The following is a 16,011-nucleotide window of genomic DNA, read 5'->3' on the forward strand; positions in this document are numbered from 1 at the left end:
ACTTTTACTCCAATTTGTTGCAATGAAATAAGGCTAGAAATTGTATTAAAATGCACACATTAGTTTGATGTTGAAAACAGTTATTAGGCTAATTTTTCTTCGGAAAGAACAAAGTAGGTATTTCATTTTGGTATGTAGAAATTTTTCTGGGAATATAATCACTACATGCATAGGTTATTTTTTAGTATCAAAAGAATTAAAAGGTTTTACTGGAAGCAAGGAGTAATTGTGAGATAAGACAAAATTTTAGAAGACTCTTATTTCTATAAAAATGAAATAAAAATTTGCTAATTGTCCTTATATTGACCTTGTATCTAGAATTTAGTAATAAATGGAGACTGATTTCATTCATCTATTCTTTCAACACTAATGTCTTACCTCAGTGCCAGCCACTGTTCTAGATACCGGAAATTCAAAGGTCTGCCGCTAAACACTCAACATAAGTAAACCCATAAATATCTTCAAGGGTTTAAAAACAAAGCATATGGGGAATATGATGAATTTATTCACTGTATTTGCAAGAGATCAAACAGTTTTACAGAGATGGTAAACCCTTGCTCTGTGCTTCATTAAACATAATACTGTCGCAGTGAACCCGGAACTCATTCATCCATAAAATATTTCTAGAAAACCAGTGTTATGGGATATGTTTCGAAAACATTGGAGGGAATCTATTTCAGAGAAATATTTCAGAGAAAAACTTTTCTTTACCTCTGAAAACAAAAAGTGATACGATTTGTAATAGCTGCTTTTATTCTGTTATTCAATTAAGTTTAGTTTTGTTTTAAAATTGACACAGAGCTTGTAATATGGAAAACTATGCTATACAAGGAAGATCCTATTGGTTTTGTTGAGAAAGTTCATGTTTTTTGCAAGTAAGAATTCTGAAGACCATCAATAATAAATGATGCCAGGATTGTTGTCAATTTTAGGTTTGTCTCCTCGATTTCTCAATAAAAATTCATCTGCAAATCAAATCCCTACATTTAGGTTTGTTTCATTCATATTTGTAGCTCATTTTTGAAGGTATTCGAGGTCCTGGCATAGAAGGTGACATTGCCATTGATGATGTATCAATTGCAGAAGGAGAATGTGCAAAACAAGACTTAACGACTAAGAGTAAGTGTCTCTTCTTGGATCATTTGGTGTGATGTTAAAGTAATGTAATGACTATTAAACTAATGTGGTCTAATTGTTAAAACTAATTTATTTTTAGTTTATTTAAAAATTTCCTGTGCATGAGACCCTAAAATTTTAATTATATTTTAAAATCAAAGTATGAAATCCGATGGTAGGCATTTGAACTCAGTTATTCGACCTAAAATGAAAGTAATTTTGATTTAGGTCTATGTAAGGCAAGCACACTTTGGTTTTTAATTAAGATTTTTAAATATTCTTAATTTATATTATTAATTTCAGAGGATATTTTTCACTTTTATTAAAATATTTGGCTAATCTATATACTCAGCACACATTTATATAGCCATGGCTGTTTTTATTCCTCCGAGTTTATGAATGTATTTTGTAGGTCTAACTTTTGCCAACCATTTTAACAGATTCAATATTGTGAAGAGCCTTAGTATATATATTAAGTAATGGAGCAGCCTAATTCTTTTCTGGTATAATTAATCTCCTTATACCTGCATCACAATCTTGTTCAGTAATTTGGTTTCACTTTTTATTCTAGTTTGAATATTATGGTATAATGATATCTTCAAATTGTATGTTTTTCACCAAAAATCCATTTTTAGTAAAAGAGCTATAAATAAAAAATTATAACTAATGCAAAAACCATCAGAATTATGTGTTGGGCTGTTTCTTAAAATCCTCATTGTATTATTCATGTGAAGGTGAGAAATCTAAAATTATACTTATGAAAAATTCCTCTAGTTGAAGGATTTTCATAGGCCCACCTAGAATCTTTAATTTTGTGGTCATTTAAAGAGGTATCAATCAAACTAAATATATACAAATAACTCAATTATTTAGTACTTACAAAAAGAGCATGAAAATCCACTTTGTATAAGTCTAGAGCAAATCAGAGTCTTTGTTAATTGAGTATTTTTAGTGAGAAATTACATCAGTCTGGATGTTGAAAGTCAAATTTGTACAACTACCCAGTGATTGCTCATACGAACTGAATTGACTCCATTTTTAAACATTGTTGGGAGACAAAAACTAAGACTGTACATAACAATGAGCCATTTTGCCCATAGTTTTCACCTTCTTGTCATTACACTTAGCATTTCAAGTGGCAATTTTAGTAAAAGTTTCTCCCTGTGTCTGGCTAATTGTTCTTTAGAAAACCAGCAGCTATATCCAAATGAAGTAGGTTTGTCAAATGCACAGAAAAGCAAGCATTCTTCTCAGAGGAAAAAGGGATTTCTTTTGAATTTCACAACATGAATCAGTGATAGTAACATATACTATATTAACTGAAGATAGCTACCATCTGATACAGAAATCTTACATTTTGATAATTAAATCACTGAAAATTAGTATAAATAGAATTAAACTTTCCAAATGAGGAAAGCAAGAGAACATAATTTACTCCCCAAAAAGGAGAAAGCAGAAATGTAGCCACAGTGAAATGACTATGAAAACCCATAGGCACTTTATTGTTATACAATAGAACATTTTCATAATCAGTTTTCTTCTCTTAAACTACTAAATCCAGGAAAAAGTATGACTATTTCAAGTAAGATATATCTATGCTTATTGGAGGTATTTTTATTTAGCCTCTGTAAATCAGAGGAAACAATTCTAATTGAACAAAAACATTTTCTTTGGTATGAGAAAATACTCTGCTACATTTGTATCTCTTTAACTATAACTTATTAAGTTCATTTTGATGAATAGTGTTTGTGGAATCTTAAATTAATGTTAAATTCTAAGTACAAACCAGCTTGGAGGCCAAAGGCCTCTTCCTAAACTGCTTAGGCTTCCAACCCCTCTCCGGTAGTAAATGTAGTACTATGGCCTCACTATCAAAAGCTGAGATTGTTTGTCTCTTATTTTCAAAACCCAGCTCACTCCTAGGTGGGAGCCATTGTGTAACTTAAGGCAGGTTAATGAATTGTTGGGTTTGCCTATGTTAGTCCTCCTAGGTAAGCTATACATTCTAAGAGGTATCATCTGTACATGAATTTTACTTGAAATACCAGCTACAGTAGGAATCTCAAAGCAGATTGGTGAAAGAGCTCTTTTAGTTAGAATGGACTTCATAGCACTTTTAAAAATTACACTAAGGAGAAAATTATTTACCCAATTTATAGATAATAGACTGATCCTGATATGTATAATCCACTGTTTGCAGTAGTTAATTTCTCTACCCATAACAATCCCTACCTGGTTTTCATAAAGAGTAGTTTTTCTTTCAGTGGTCTTTAAGCTTAAACATTTCTAAAAGCTTAAAAAACAAAAAAAATGAAGCTGCCCTTTTAGATTTTTGAGAATTTTCTATGTGTGCATGCCTTCGTGTGGCTAGCAGAACTCTGAGGTTGAGCTTAGCCACAAACTCACATAAATATCTTCTGAACAGGTTTTCGTCGCATAGCATATCAATTTAAAATCTGAAAATATTTTAATTTTATCAAATGCCTCACCATGTATTCAAGTTATTTTCCTTTTCACTTGTCTTGGAAGTGAAGCTGATAAATAAAACAAACCAAAAAACAAGTGTTTTCCAAAAATATCTTCCATATACTAAAATTGTTTTATTTGTTCACCGAAGTTGTATTGGTAGCTATATGGAATACTTACTCTCCTTTTTAATGATTTCTTGGCATTTACTTCCCTTGTCTTTAGATTCCGTTGATGGTGCTGTTGGAATTTTAGTACATATATGGCTTTTTCCAGTTATCGTCCTCATCTCTATCTTAAGTCCTCGAAGGTGACCTTACCCTGGCAGAGGCTATAAAAGATTCACCAGGCACTGGCATGAAGAAAGAGTCTTTGTAAATGGACATTGAAAAAACAAACTACCAAAGATTCCTCCACTGACTACTGACTCAAAATAAAATAATAAAAACAAATTTTTTAAGCACTGGGGATAAAAAGACATCATGGAAATATAACTTATTCCGCACTACAAATAAAAGAAAATCTTGACCTGAGTAGAGAAGAGACCTTCAGGTGCTTTCGTGGCTAAAAAGATTACAGCGTCATCTGGTCATCTGGTTGAACTCGGAAAAAAAAAAAAAAAAGAGCTATAGAAATCCTTGTCAAAGCACAAAGTCATGGCTGGTTTTGTTTCAAATGAATAGTTTGCTTGTTACCATGGAAACCTAATGGCCTGCCAACAAAAACCTCACTGTAAACAGGGTACGTGAAGAGCTGGCATTTATTTTCCTTTTGAGAAGGTTTTGCATAGAGAATTAAATAAATGTAGGCCCTTTTACCTTTGGTTGTTACCATTCCTTGAAAATAACCCGAACTCAGAATTATTTACAATATTCTTCTTCCTCCCCACCTTATCCCCATCCCACCTTTATTATTATTATTTGTTTTCCTCCCATGGCTAAGCTAGATAACTGTATGCTGTCTCTTTTTGCATGCACTACTATCCAGGATGGTAAACCTGGGCTTACATATTACACAGGCTTATCGGAGTTTGCTTGCGGCCACTTGAACACCCAAACTAAGTCATCTGTTCCAACGAAGAAACCAAACCATCACCTTTTATAAATTGCCATGGAAACCAAGTGCCTTCAATGAAACAAGCCTGAATAATTTTCAACTCAGAAGTTTGCACTGCTAAGAGTGGTTTGTGTAAAACTGTTTTATAAACAAACTACAGAGCCTAAATGTGCAAATTACAGGCAAGACAACAAAGCCGCTTCTGAAGAAGAAAGGACCGAAGCTGCTGCGTAAGCCCATGCAGACAAGATATTTGTTGTTTGACCTCCTAGACAGCCATGGCCTTTCGGCTTATTGTCCATTAGAAAATAACTTCCATTGAGACCAGACATGGGAGCAACACTTTTTTCTTCCAGGTTATTAAATGGGTCAACCAGAGCAAAAGGTTGTTAAGATAATACTTAGCGCAGAAGGTGGTGAAACAGGAGTGATTTTTTACTCTAACCTCCATTTGAAATGAAATTGGCCCTAGCTTTAGAGGGAACAAGAAAATGTTTGTGATTGCAGTACATACAAACTCTACAGTGGAACTGGGCCTGAAAAAATCTGGCTTTATTCTAGACACTGAGGGTAATATGCCTCTGCCCTTTAGTCAGACTGTGAAAATTGTGAAATATTATTTTATTATTTTACCAAGATTAAAAAACACTTTTACAAAAAAACAAAAACCTGTAAAAATGATTTTGAGCTACCTGAGGACAAATCATACCTTTAACCAGCCAGTTTTCCAATGCATTGTAAATTTCACTTAAACCTGTTGGTTATGAAAATTTGAAGATCTTTTTCCTTAAATTATCTCAGCTTTTAACTTCATTTAAAAAGACTTTTGTCTAAAGAAGAATATTATTATTATTATATGTTCTTTCAACACCCCAGGATTAAAAAAAACTGATTATGCAAGTAATTGGGATATAAGTATTAAATTATAACATTTGCAAATATTAATATAAAAAGCACAACAAAATGTAGTGGAAAAATGACAAAGCTTGATTTTTTAAAAAAAAAATTCTGTAGAAATGTTTGTGCAAATTCAGTAATCCAACTTAAAAGATAATTTTACAGCTATGTTCAATAAAGCCTCTTTCCAGGTAAGGTATGAAAAGCAGTATGTGTGTTTGTTGAACGATGTTCACTTATCACCAAAATGAGACTAGGTATACAATTTACTGGTTACGTCTCCATGGGATAAATCTTCAGTGCTTCATATACTTTAATGTCTGCAGGAAGAAATTTTGATAGGAAATCTCTGATGCACTCTCCCTTATTTGTAATAGTTGTAAAAAAAAAGTCAAACTTTTGAAAGTAAAATATGAAACAAATATGAACTTGGAATTTAATGTGTATTTTCATAGTTAAAGAGGGAACCAGTCTGAATATCCAGGTAATGGTAGAATTGAGCTAAGCCGTGTTCTTTAAATTAAGCAGAATAAATAAATGAATTTTATAACATATTTGAACAAATCAGACATATTGAAAGAATTTCAAAATTATAGTCACCCATCTATTTTATCAAACCAAAGAGATTAAAGTAAAAATATTCAAGGCACTTAGCTTAATATTTACTAAATCTCCCTTCACCTTGACTTCCATTTTATGTGGCAACTAACCAATTCTCTCCACTATCCCATATTAGCGGATCATATTTTGAAATTGATTTTCTGCGTACTCATTTCTGATAATATCAATGAAAATGTTCTAGATCAAAAGAGAGGCTTAACTCATTGCCGCCTTCTTTCCCTGATCTTTGAGTGAGGCTTTTGCAAAAAACAAAAAAAAAATCTGCATTCAGAATATTTGGATATACATGTGTCCTTTCCAGGAAAATAATCAAGTCTTTTCTCCTAAGTAACCCTGCACAAAGAAACTGCTGTAAGCAAAAGATTCAGTTCTCCTACTAAACATTCATAAAATACGAAAGTCTTTCCATAACCTTTCACACAGTAAGAATACACAAGGCTTCAGAAGTTCATGAGAACCGGCTGGTACTTCAAAAAGTAATTTTGATTAAATGTTTGAGAAATTGCAGATGAGTGCCAAGAACAAAGGGGTAATCAGAAGAACTGCAAAGCAATCAACTTTACTGATGTGGTAATAAGTTAAAATATATAACTTAAATGGGTTCTGGATCACTTATATAAACGAACAAACTTAGAATCAATGTTTTTCACTCCAGAGCAAATGTTTAGTTGCTGTAATTGAAAGGCAATGGATAAAAATGCAAAAAATTTTTAAAGGTCAGCATATGTGAAATGTAAATTAAGTATTCCCTTCTTTAATATTAGTTATAATAATGACAACTTTAAAGCACTTACATGTTTACCAACTGCCTTCCTTCTCCTAATACTTTTTTGTATATGAGTTGAAATCTCCAATGTATTCCCCCTTTTCCTTTTTGATGACACATTTTAAGTGTAATTGATGGCAATATTTTGTTGTTGTTGTTGTTGTTCTTTTGTAGGAAGGCATTAGGCAATGGAGCTTTTGATTTCCTGGGAGAAAGATTATATCATGTAATCTCCTACTGCCAGTAGTTGATCCCAATTAATTAGAAGCATTACTTTTTTTCATCAGTTCAGAGATGATTGTTTCTCCACATTTTAACATCTCTGCAATCAGGCTATTTTAATTATAATTAGCAGCATTTCTGTGTAGTGATATATAAAATAATAGTGCATCCTAAAAACATGGCATCTTAGGTACTGAAATTCACCAGTGTTTCCAGAAGTGTCAAATCATGCCCAATGTTATTACTTTTCAGTAGTAATAGTAGCCCCTTCGTATTTGAGGGACTATATTAAATACTCATTGAATACACATTATTTAAAAATAACATAACTTTTATTTTGTGCTTTTTAAAAATCTGAGTCTTGTCTTACATGCATTTTATACATACCTAGCCCTGCTTTCTTTCTTTTTCTTTTTTTCCTGCTACCTATTTTTTAGTTCTATTATGAATTACAATATGCCATGTATCCCTGGATTAAAATGTTTTCTGGTTTTATGTGCTTCATAGCACTTAGTAGGTTGGTTAGAAGTTTGGACTGCCATTAAATTTTCTTTAAGAGATTTGAAAAATGCCTGGTGCATCACAATGTCATGTAATAGGCTAAACTAATGGTACTTCATTTCACCTACATCACAGCATCAACTTTGGCATAGCAATGAATTGTGATAATTACAATAACGAGAATTACAAACCATCTGGTCAGTTACATCATGTTACAAATGGTAAAAAATAATGCCATTCTTTACTTTTATAGTTTAAAATATGACAAAATATGAATGACAGCTATACTAACTTTTCACCAAACATGCATTTTTATTTTAAAGACTTTATAATAAACTAATCTGTAAAAATGTGTAATTTGAAGAACAGTTAATTTAGTTCTATACTTAAGACTGTATGAAACTGGCTGTGGTGTTTGTCATGATCTATTTTTGTTTGTTTTGATTAGTGATTTGAAAGATGCTGATAGACTACATAACCTGAGTTTGATAGAATGCCTTCAAAGGATTCTATTGAATGCATGTTCTTTATCAAAAAACTTTTTTTTAAATGTGCCTTTCAAAGATAAGAGCCTCTCAACAGACATTTAAACTGGAAAAATTTTATTCCAAATTCATTTTCCTCTTGAGTGATGACTACTTCTTACTAATTGCTTCGTCTGCATCTCAACAAAGCAGAAGGTATACTCTTCTTGCAACTGGGTAGTTGATGTCAATGAGGAGTTATTGCATTTTCTGTGAAAACAATAAAATCATAGGGTTCAATCCCAAGCTATTTCCTTTCCGACAATGTTCCCTTTGTGGTTAACTAGCTTACTTAGTTTTCTTAGTGCTTATTTTTAAAAAGCAATGTCTCTGGCATTTTCTACTTCTACTTAGGAAAGCTACCACAGAATGATCAGAACTTTTTTTCAAATCTAGTATAAAAAGTTCTCCGCTGAGTATCCATAATATTTATAAGTAAATATATATGTTATTACATAGAAACAGTAAGACTTAAAAACTTGAAATTTTAATGTGAAATATGCCAGTTCAGAATCCATCTATCATATGTTTATGTCTGTTTGGAAACAGAAGTGAAAGTTAGGGAGAGATAAATATTCCATATATTTGTATATGGACTACTTTATTGACATTATTAATATAAAGCTTAATAAATTATGATTGGTGATTTCATTACCGTGAACCTACATTGAGTATATTGGAATTAAGGAATTGGAATTCAAAATTTGAATAGGGCAGGGGTTAAACTCTGGGTAGAAACTGAAATAGTTTTCTTAAAGGAATATTTACAACTGATTGAATTTAATTTCAATTGTACTGATTTTCCATAAGTTGAGCTAAAATGTATTCTTATTTTTCAATAAAATGATGGGAAATTTTATGAAATAGGGATTAGCATATTAGTTTCAGTTTGTTTTCATATGGCTTTTAATTGTTGTCCTGGATTTCCAGGATATCATTTTTATTTCTTGAGACATCAGTATATTTAAATGTATACGTTTAATCAAATATACATTGTGTTAAATTCATATCGAATATTAGTTACATTTTAGATCTCCAAGTTTAGATTTAACTTACTTTTCCTTTTGATATTTTCCTTCTGCAGATAGCTGTATGTTATTTTCCCTTGGATTTTCTTTCAATAAATGAAATTATGTTAAATACTCTGTTAGTGTTTTGGGGAAATTTCTGCTGTCAATAAGCACTGAAGTTAGAAACAAAAAAATATTTAGAATAGCAATTATATTTGCAAATTAAGATGAAAATGCCATCATTTCTCTCACTATTAAAAAGCTTTTATAGACTTAACACTGCAGTGGAGCACAATTAGCCCGTTAAAGATATGTGTTGATTTTTACATCCTTTGTGAGGGATGATTTATAAGATTGTGTTAAACAGGTAGGCACTAAAATCTTCCTGAATGAACTGTGATTTAAGAATGATGGTTCAGTTTAGTAACTGTGGGCTTCTGTACGGTATGTGAATAACTGACTGCAGATTAACGGTACTGCTGTTTTCCAGGATGAAAGTTTTAATCACATATTTCACAGGGGCACTGTAGCCTAAATGTGGGCCTTCCGAGGGAAATAAATAATACTGCTTGACAACGATTTGAGTGAACCAAAGTATAAATGGAATCCTAAAACTTGCTTATTATTGTTTCCCTACTGCCTATTTAGCTTAGTTTTTTCTTCATCTTTGTTATTATATCTCTAAATATATCCATGAAATTTTGGAAATACAGATACAATTAACATTAACAGACCTATTAACCATCTTTAGAAATCAACTCCCTAACTGCTCCCTAAGTGCATGTTAAAGTACTGTTTATTCTTCATAAGCTGTTTTGCTTAATAGTCAAATTAGGGACTTTGTCCATATTTGATTCCTACAATACTTACAGTCCATTAAATTATTCTTTAGTAGTCTGCATATCTGCTTCCCAGCTGAAGCTGTAACCTCCTCCATGGCAAGGACTATGTCTTTTTACAAATTTAAGAGCTTCCAACTTACCTAGGTTCTATAGAGATTATAGAATTAATGATTACTGGATTAATCCATGATTTAGACCTACATTTAGAATGGAACTTATTCAATGAATGTAGGAAATAAGCAGCAATATCACCTTTCAGTTATAAAATCAATGACATTTCACGGACAGAAGACATCTCCTATGTGCTGAGAAAAATGAGGAGTCGAGGAACATGAAAGGTCAGTTTAAGCATTTCCAACACAATTTTCTGGCACTTCTTAGTTTAACAGAAAATGATTGTATTTCTTAATAAAAGGGCAAACGTTGTTAATGTTTCTGCAAACAAAATCATTATATGGTTAAACTAAGGAAAAGGAGACTAATTCTGCATGTTTTGTGTTAGATGCCATCCTTACACATGAGAATAATATGACATAGAATCTCTTCTTTTAACCAAAATGTATTAATTATAGAATATTATGCTTAATTTTACATTAGGGAGATCACGTGAACTAAATTCAAAGTCTTAGCTCCTTTGTAGAGTTTGTTGCAGTATATATGTGTTGGGATCCAGTCATCCACTAAACATGATACGAAGTATATTTTAATATGCAAATATTTTAAAGGGTTGTATAATAATTTGAATTATAAAACACACTTATAAAAATAAGAAGATATTTATTTAGTTCTTGGTAATATTTTAGGTGCAAAAACTGGATTCGTACACATGGGACAAAATAATGAGAAAGAAATTAATTTTCATAATTGGTAACAGTGTTGAACAGAAATGACTATAATTTTATTATTTTATTTTGTTTCAGCTTTGAATTATATGTCTCAATTTCCAAAATTGACACAATTCAGCAGGCTAATGAGCCCAAAATAAAAGATGGTACAGTGCTAGTATGTGGCAAATAGACAATAATTAATAGTTAATTAATTTACAAAAATAAGTAGTACACTGTTATAATTTTTTAATGAAATAAACATGCATCTTTTCTTTTTCATTTAGTTTTTGGCAATATCATATACAAAAGTGGGATTTTATGTGTACTCAAAAGGCCTTTGCAGTGCAGGAGTATCTGAGGGTACTGGAAGGGTATCCATTCTGAATCAACATCCCACACCAGGCGTGAGATTCCTCACTCAGCAGTCCATTCCTTCACGCCTGGTGTTGCTTTCTCCATTTAGTCTTCTTTCAAACTATAAATATTCCCATCAGGAAAACATATTAGTCCCTAATATTTGGGGGCAACATTTTATCAGCTCACAGTCTTCAAATATCTAGCAAAATTGACAGAAAACCCTGGACCTACTGGAATGGGCTAAGGAACAGGAAGGAGATGCATGCTGAAAGGAGGGGTACAGGATTTCAAAAACTACATTCATTTCACAGTTTTCCTGAGGACAGGTCCAGATTACATATCCAGTATATAAAATAGAGATAGAATGAGAGGAACGTCAGGCTGTCAGACCCAGGCAAAAGCTCAAAGAACAGAGTGAGAGAGCTTCTAGGACAGAAACATAAACAATGAAGTCACAGAGAGGGGACAATGTGAATAGATGTGGATGATGCATTTAAAAATGAAACTGATCAAACTAGATTGTTCACACTAGTAGAAAGGAGAGAAAAGGAAAATTACATAACTAGATGCATTCTGTAGAGGGACATAATCTAAAAAATGAAAATAAAATGTTTATATCAAGTAAGTTTGAAAAGGAACTACAATAAATATATATACAAATATTCACCACATGCTCCTGCTTTCTCTTCTTTCCTTTGCAGTGACTATGGTTACAACACGGCTTCTCTGTCCACTTTCTCCTTCCTGGTTATGTGGACTCACAGTACGTAGGTTACTTCTCTGTAAATTTTCCTTTGAGATGTACTTCAGCAGGCGAGTTCCTGTTTCAGACTGCCTCTGTTCATACTCTCTCTCCACCACTTTTTCATTATACAATTTCAGTTAACTTATTCAATGTCCATAACAACTCAGTTTCCTCCCCTGTAAAATAGGGATAATATCATCAGTAATAATATAGTATTTCATAGGATTGCAGGGAGGCTCAAATGACATAAACTACATAAGACACTTAATTTCCTAGAACATAGTAAGAATTAATGAGCACTTTTTACTGATATTCATGCTATTCTTAGAGAAGGAAGAAGAGAAAGTTGAGAATCATGACATCTGTTACCTTCCACATATGCCAAGTTTGGAAATGAGCATTTTCAAATTATTTTCACTCTCTCTAATAATCTTACTTCGAGCCCGTGCATATGCACACATTCATACATACATGTCATTAATATAATGATTTATCATTTTCCAAGTGCTTTCACACACATTGTTTCATCTGTTCTAACCCAAAATGATTGGTGACTTCCCCGTGGTGGGTGTGAATTGAGGTATGATGGATGTCGTCCTGTCCTCTTTCCATCACCCTGCCTCTCACAGCATGTAGGTGGGCACCTGTTCACAGTGACCCAGGACTGAAAAGAACAGTGTTTAATAAGCAATGTCTTTTGTTTTTTATTATCCAGGGAGCCTCCATACTATATGAAATCTAAAACAACATTATTTTGTGTACCACTAAGAAGAAAAAGACCACATTTTTACTGTGATTGTAAGACACCATAAGTTATAACAGGCAGTCCTATTTCAGAGATGTCAAATTGTGAAAAAATTGAATCTTTAGATTAATGAAATATGAAATCATTTTTAATGTACTAGATATTTCATTTGAAACTTACAGAAACCTGCTTTGTGTATTATAATGCAGCTGGACTCTGTCTTTAATGTGAATCAAAAGCTTCTAGAATGGTTGTTGAAAATACCGATTCCAGAGTCTTGGCACCAGACGTTTTGATTCAGTAGAGCTAGAGGGAGAAGACAGGGGTTTTTTAACAAGCCACTTAAATAATTCTGACATTTGTGATAAAAGGAGCCACAATTTGATAAAGATTGGTGCAGTGGAAAGAATATAAGTTCAAATCCTGATTTTTACCACTAGTAGCTGTGTGACCTTGAGCAGATGTTTTTAAAGCCTTGAGCCTTAGTGCTCTCGGAGACACCATAGAGCGGTCTGGAGTCAGACTGCCAGGTTCTTCATTACGTAATCTCCCTCAGTTCCCTTATCTATAAAGTGGGGTTATCGAATTAATGAGCTAATATATGTAAAACATGTCGAACATTGCTAGTCTATAGCAAGCACCACATAATATCTTGCTCATCTGCAAAAATGGGATAGTAATAATAGTACTCGCCTCAACGCCATGATGAGTAAATGAGGCAACACATCTCAAGTATTTGGTAAAGAGAAAAGTGTTTTGTTTTGTTTTGTTTTGTTAGATATTGGCTTAATAAAGTAAGATCTTTCAAAATAAATTCTTTAAAACTTCTTTTCATGGCTAATCCTTATTTCCTTTTCCTTGTTTTCTTGAAGATGGACATCTTGAAGATGGACAAGGAAAAATTTTCTATAGTATTTGAATGTTCTTATTTATCTGGCATGAAGTATACTAGCCCTCCAAATGAAGTAGGCCCTATGGCATTACTTTATAATGTAAATGGTTTTTTGAATAATCATGCTTATTTTAGGATATAAAAAATTGTTAGAAAAAGTAGACAATTGTTAGTAAATAAGCACAAGTTTGACATTCTTCAAAAGTTACCATTGATATTTGCATATATGTTGATGTTCTAGACAGAAATGCTGCTCATTTTTTAAAAATAAACTTTTATTTTGAGATAATTATAGATTCATTGTAGTTGTAAGAGATCATATAGAGAGATACTGTTTCCCCAGTGATAACATCATGTATGTGTATGTGTGTGTGTGTGTGTGTGTGTGTGTGTATTTAGTTCTGTGTATTCTTTAAAATTAGTTAATTTATTTATTTATTTATGTTTTGGCTGCATTGGGTCTTCATTGCTGTGCGCAGGCTTTCTCTAGTTGCGGCGAGCGAGGGCTACTCTGTTGAGGTTTGCGGGCTTCTCATTGCGGTGGTTTCACTTTGTTGTGGAGCACAGGCTCTAGGCACACGGGCTCAGTAGTTGTGGCTCATGGGCTCTAGAGCGCAGGCTCAGTAGTTGTGGCACACGGGCTTAGTTGCTCCGCGGCATGTGGGATCTTCCTGGACCAGGGCTCTAACCTGTGTCCCCTGCATTGGCAGGCAGATTCTTAACCACTGCACCACCAGGGAAGTCCCTAGTTCTGTGTATTTTTATCACATCTGTAGGTTCGTGTATTCACCACCACATACAAGGTACACAGTTCAGTCACCAAAGGAACCCCTGTAGTGTTGCCTTTTTATAACCACATCCACTTCCCTTCTGCCTCCCCTCCTCCAACCCATCCTATAATCCTGGCAACAACTAATCGGTTCTTCATTTCTACGATTTTGTCCTTTCAAGAATGTTATATAAATGCTATCAAACACTCTATAATTATAATTTGGAGGATTGGCTTTTTGCATTCAGCATAATTCCCTGGAGAAGTATCCATGTTGTGGCATGTATCATTAGCTTGTGCCTTTATATTGCAGAGTAGTATTGCATAGTATGAATGTACCAGTTTGTGTAACCATTCACCCATTGAAGGCCATCTGGTTTGTTTCCAGTGTTCGGTTATTACAAATAAAGCTGCTGTGAACATTCATGTACACATTGTTTTGTGAACATAAGTTTCCATTCCCAAGAAAAATGTTCAGGAGTGCAACTGCTGGCTGGTATGGTAATTGTATGTTTAGTTTTATAATTGTTTTCCAGAGTGGGTGCACCATTTTCCATTCCCACTGGCAATGTATAAGTAATCAGATTTCTATGCATTCTCACCAAATTTGGTGTTGTCACCACTTTTTTTACTTCAGTATTCTGATTGGGGTGTCATGATATCACATTGAGGTTTTGCATTTTCTTAACAGCTAATGAAGTTGAACACCTTTTCATTTGCCATCTGAATATCCTCTTCTGTGAAATGTTTAGCTATGTCCTTTGCCTTTTTTCTAATTACATTTTTTTTTAATTGTTGAGTTTTGAGACCTCTTTTTATATTCTACATGTAAGTCGTTTGTGGGATATGTGGTTTTAAAGTAGTTCCTCCTAATTTATACCTTGTCTTGTCATCCTCTTCCCATGGTATTTTGCAGAGCAAAAGTTTTTAGTTTTGATGAGGTCTAATTTATTTTTCCCTTTTTTGGATTATGCTTGTGGTGTCATCTAAGAACTCTTTGCCTAGCCCTAGATACTAAATATTTTCTCTCTGTTGTTCTTTTAAAAACAATGGTGTCTTTATCCTGAAATGGAAAACTGGACAAATTTTAAGTCCTGTTTTAATGTTAGGTACATTTATTTTAGTTTAAAAATATAATATTTTCTCATAGCAATGATGGAAGATGTTTAAACAGAGCAATAAATGAGGTTAACAAATGTAGGTATTTTAGATATTAAATCAAAATTTTGAATGTTACATTTAAAGTTATATGATATGATAATATAACCATATAAAGAGAAGAAAGTTGTATCTCTTCATCTCAGAGCATACCCAAAGATGACTGCTTTTATTTTTTCAAATTCTCCCTTAATTTCACTTATAGAAACTGTGTAATGAAAATCAGACAGCCATGCAAATAGTCATGTATTAGGTATTGTAGCCACTTATAATAGTGAGAAAACTAGAAACAATATAAATGTCCATCAGTAAGGGAATGATTAAATAAAGCATGGTTGTGCACTCCCATATGGACTCCAGGTTTCACACAGCAGTACAGCCTGAAGACTGCCAATTTTGTGAGAGATTTCTTCAATGCCTACACGTGCACTATAGTTCAAAAGTGCCAGGAATTAACATCACCACAACCAGCCCTTCCATCACTCAGCACCAGCAGT

At 33.1% G+C, this 16,011-nt stretch overlaps 1 protein-coding gene across 1 annotated transcript in view; it reads left to right on the forward strand.

Moving 5' to 3' along the window:
* The window catches only part of MDGA2 (MAM domain containing glycosylphosphatidylinositol anchor 2), an 814,342-nt gene extending 808,980 nt beyond the window's left edge, over positions 1-5,362 (forward strand). The window contains exons 16-17 of the mRNA XM_068545716.1: positions 1,014-1,119; positions 3,808-5,362. Coding sequence (XP_068401817.1) covers positions 1,014-1,119; positions 3,808-3,896 — 195 coding nt within the window. The 3' untranslated portion in view covers positions 3,897-5,362. The remainder of the gene's footprint in view (positions 1-1,013; positions 1,120-3,807) is intronic.
* Positions 5,363-16,011: the final 10,649 nt, after the last annotated feature.

The sequence above is a fragment of the Eschrichtius robustus genome, chromosome 1 (genome assembly GCF_028021215.1).
Source record: "Eschrichtius robustus isolate mEscRob2 chromosome 1, mEscRob2.pri, whole genome shotgun sequence".
NCBI lineage: Eukaryota > Metazoa > Chordata > Mammalia > Artiodactyla > Eschrichtiidae > Eschrichtius > Eschrichtius robustus.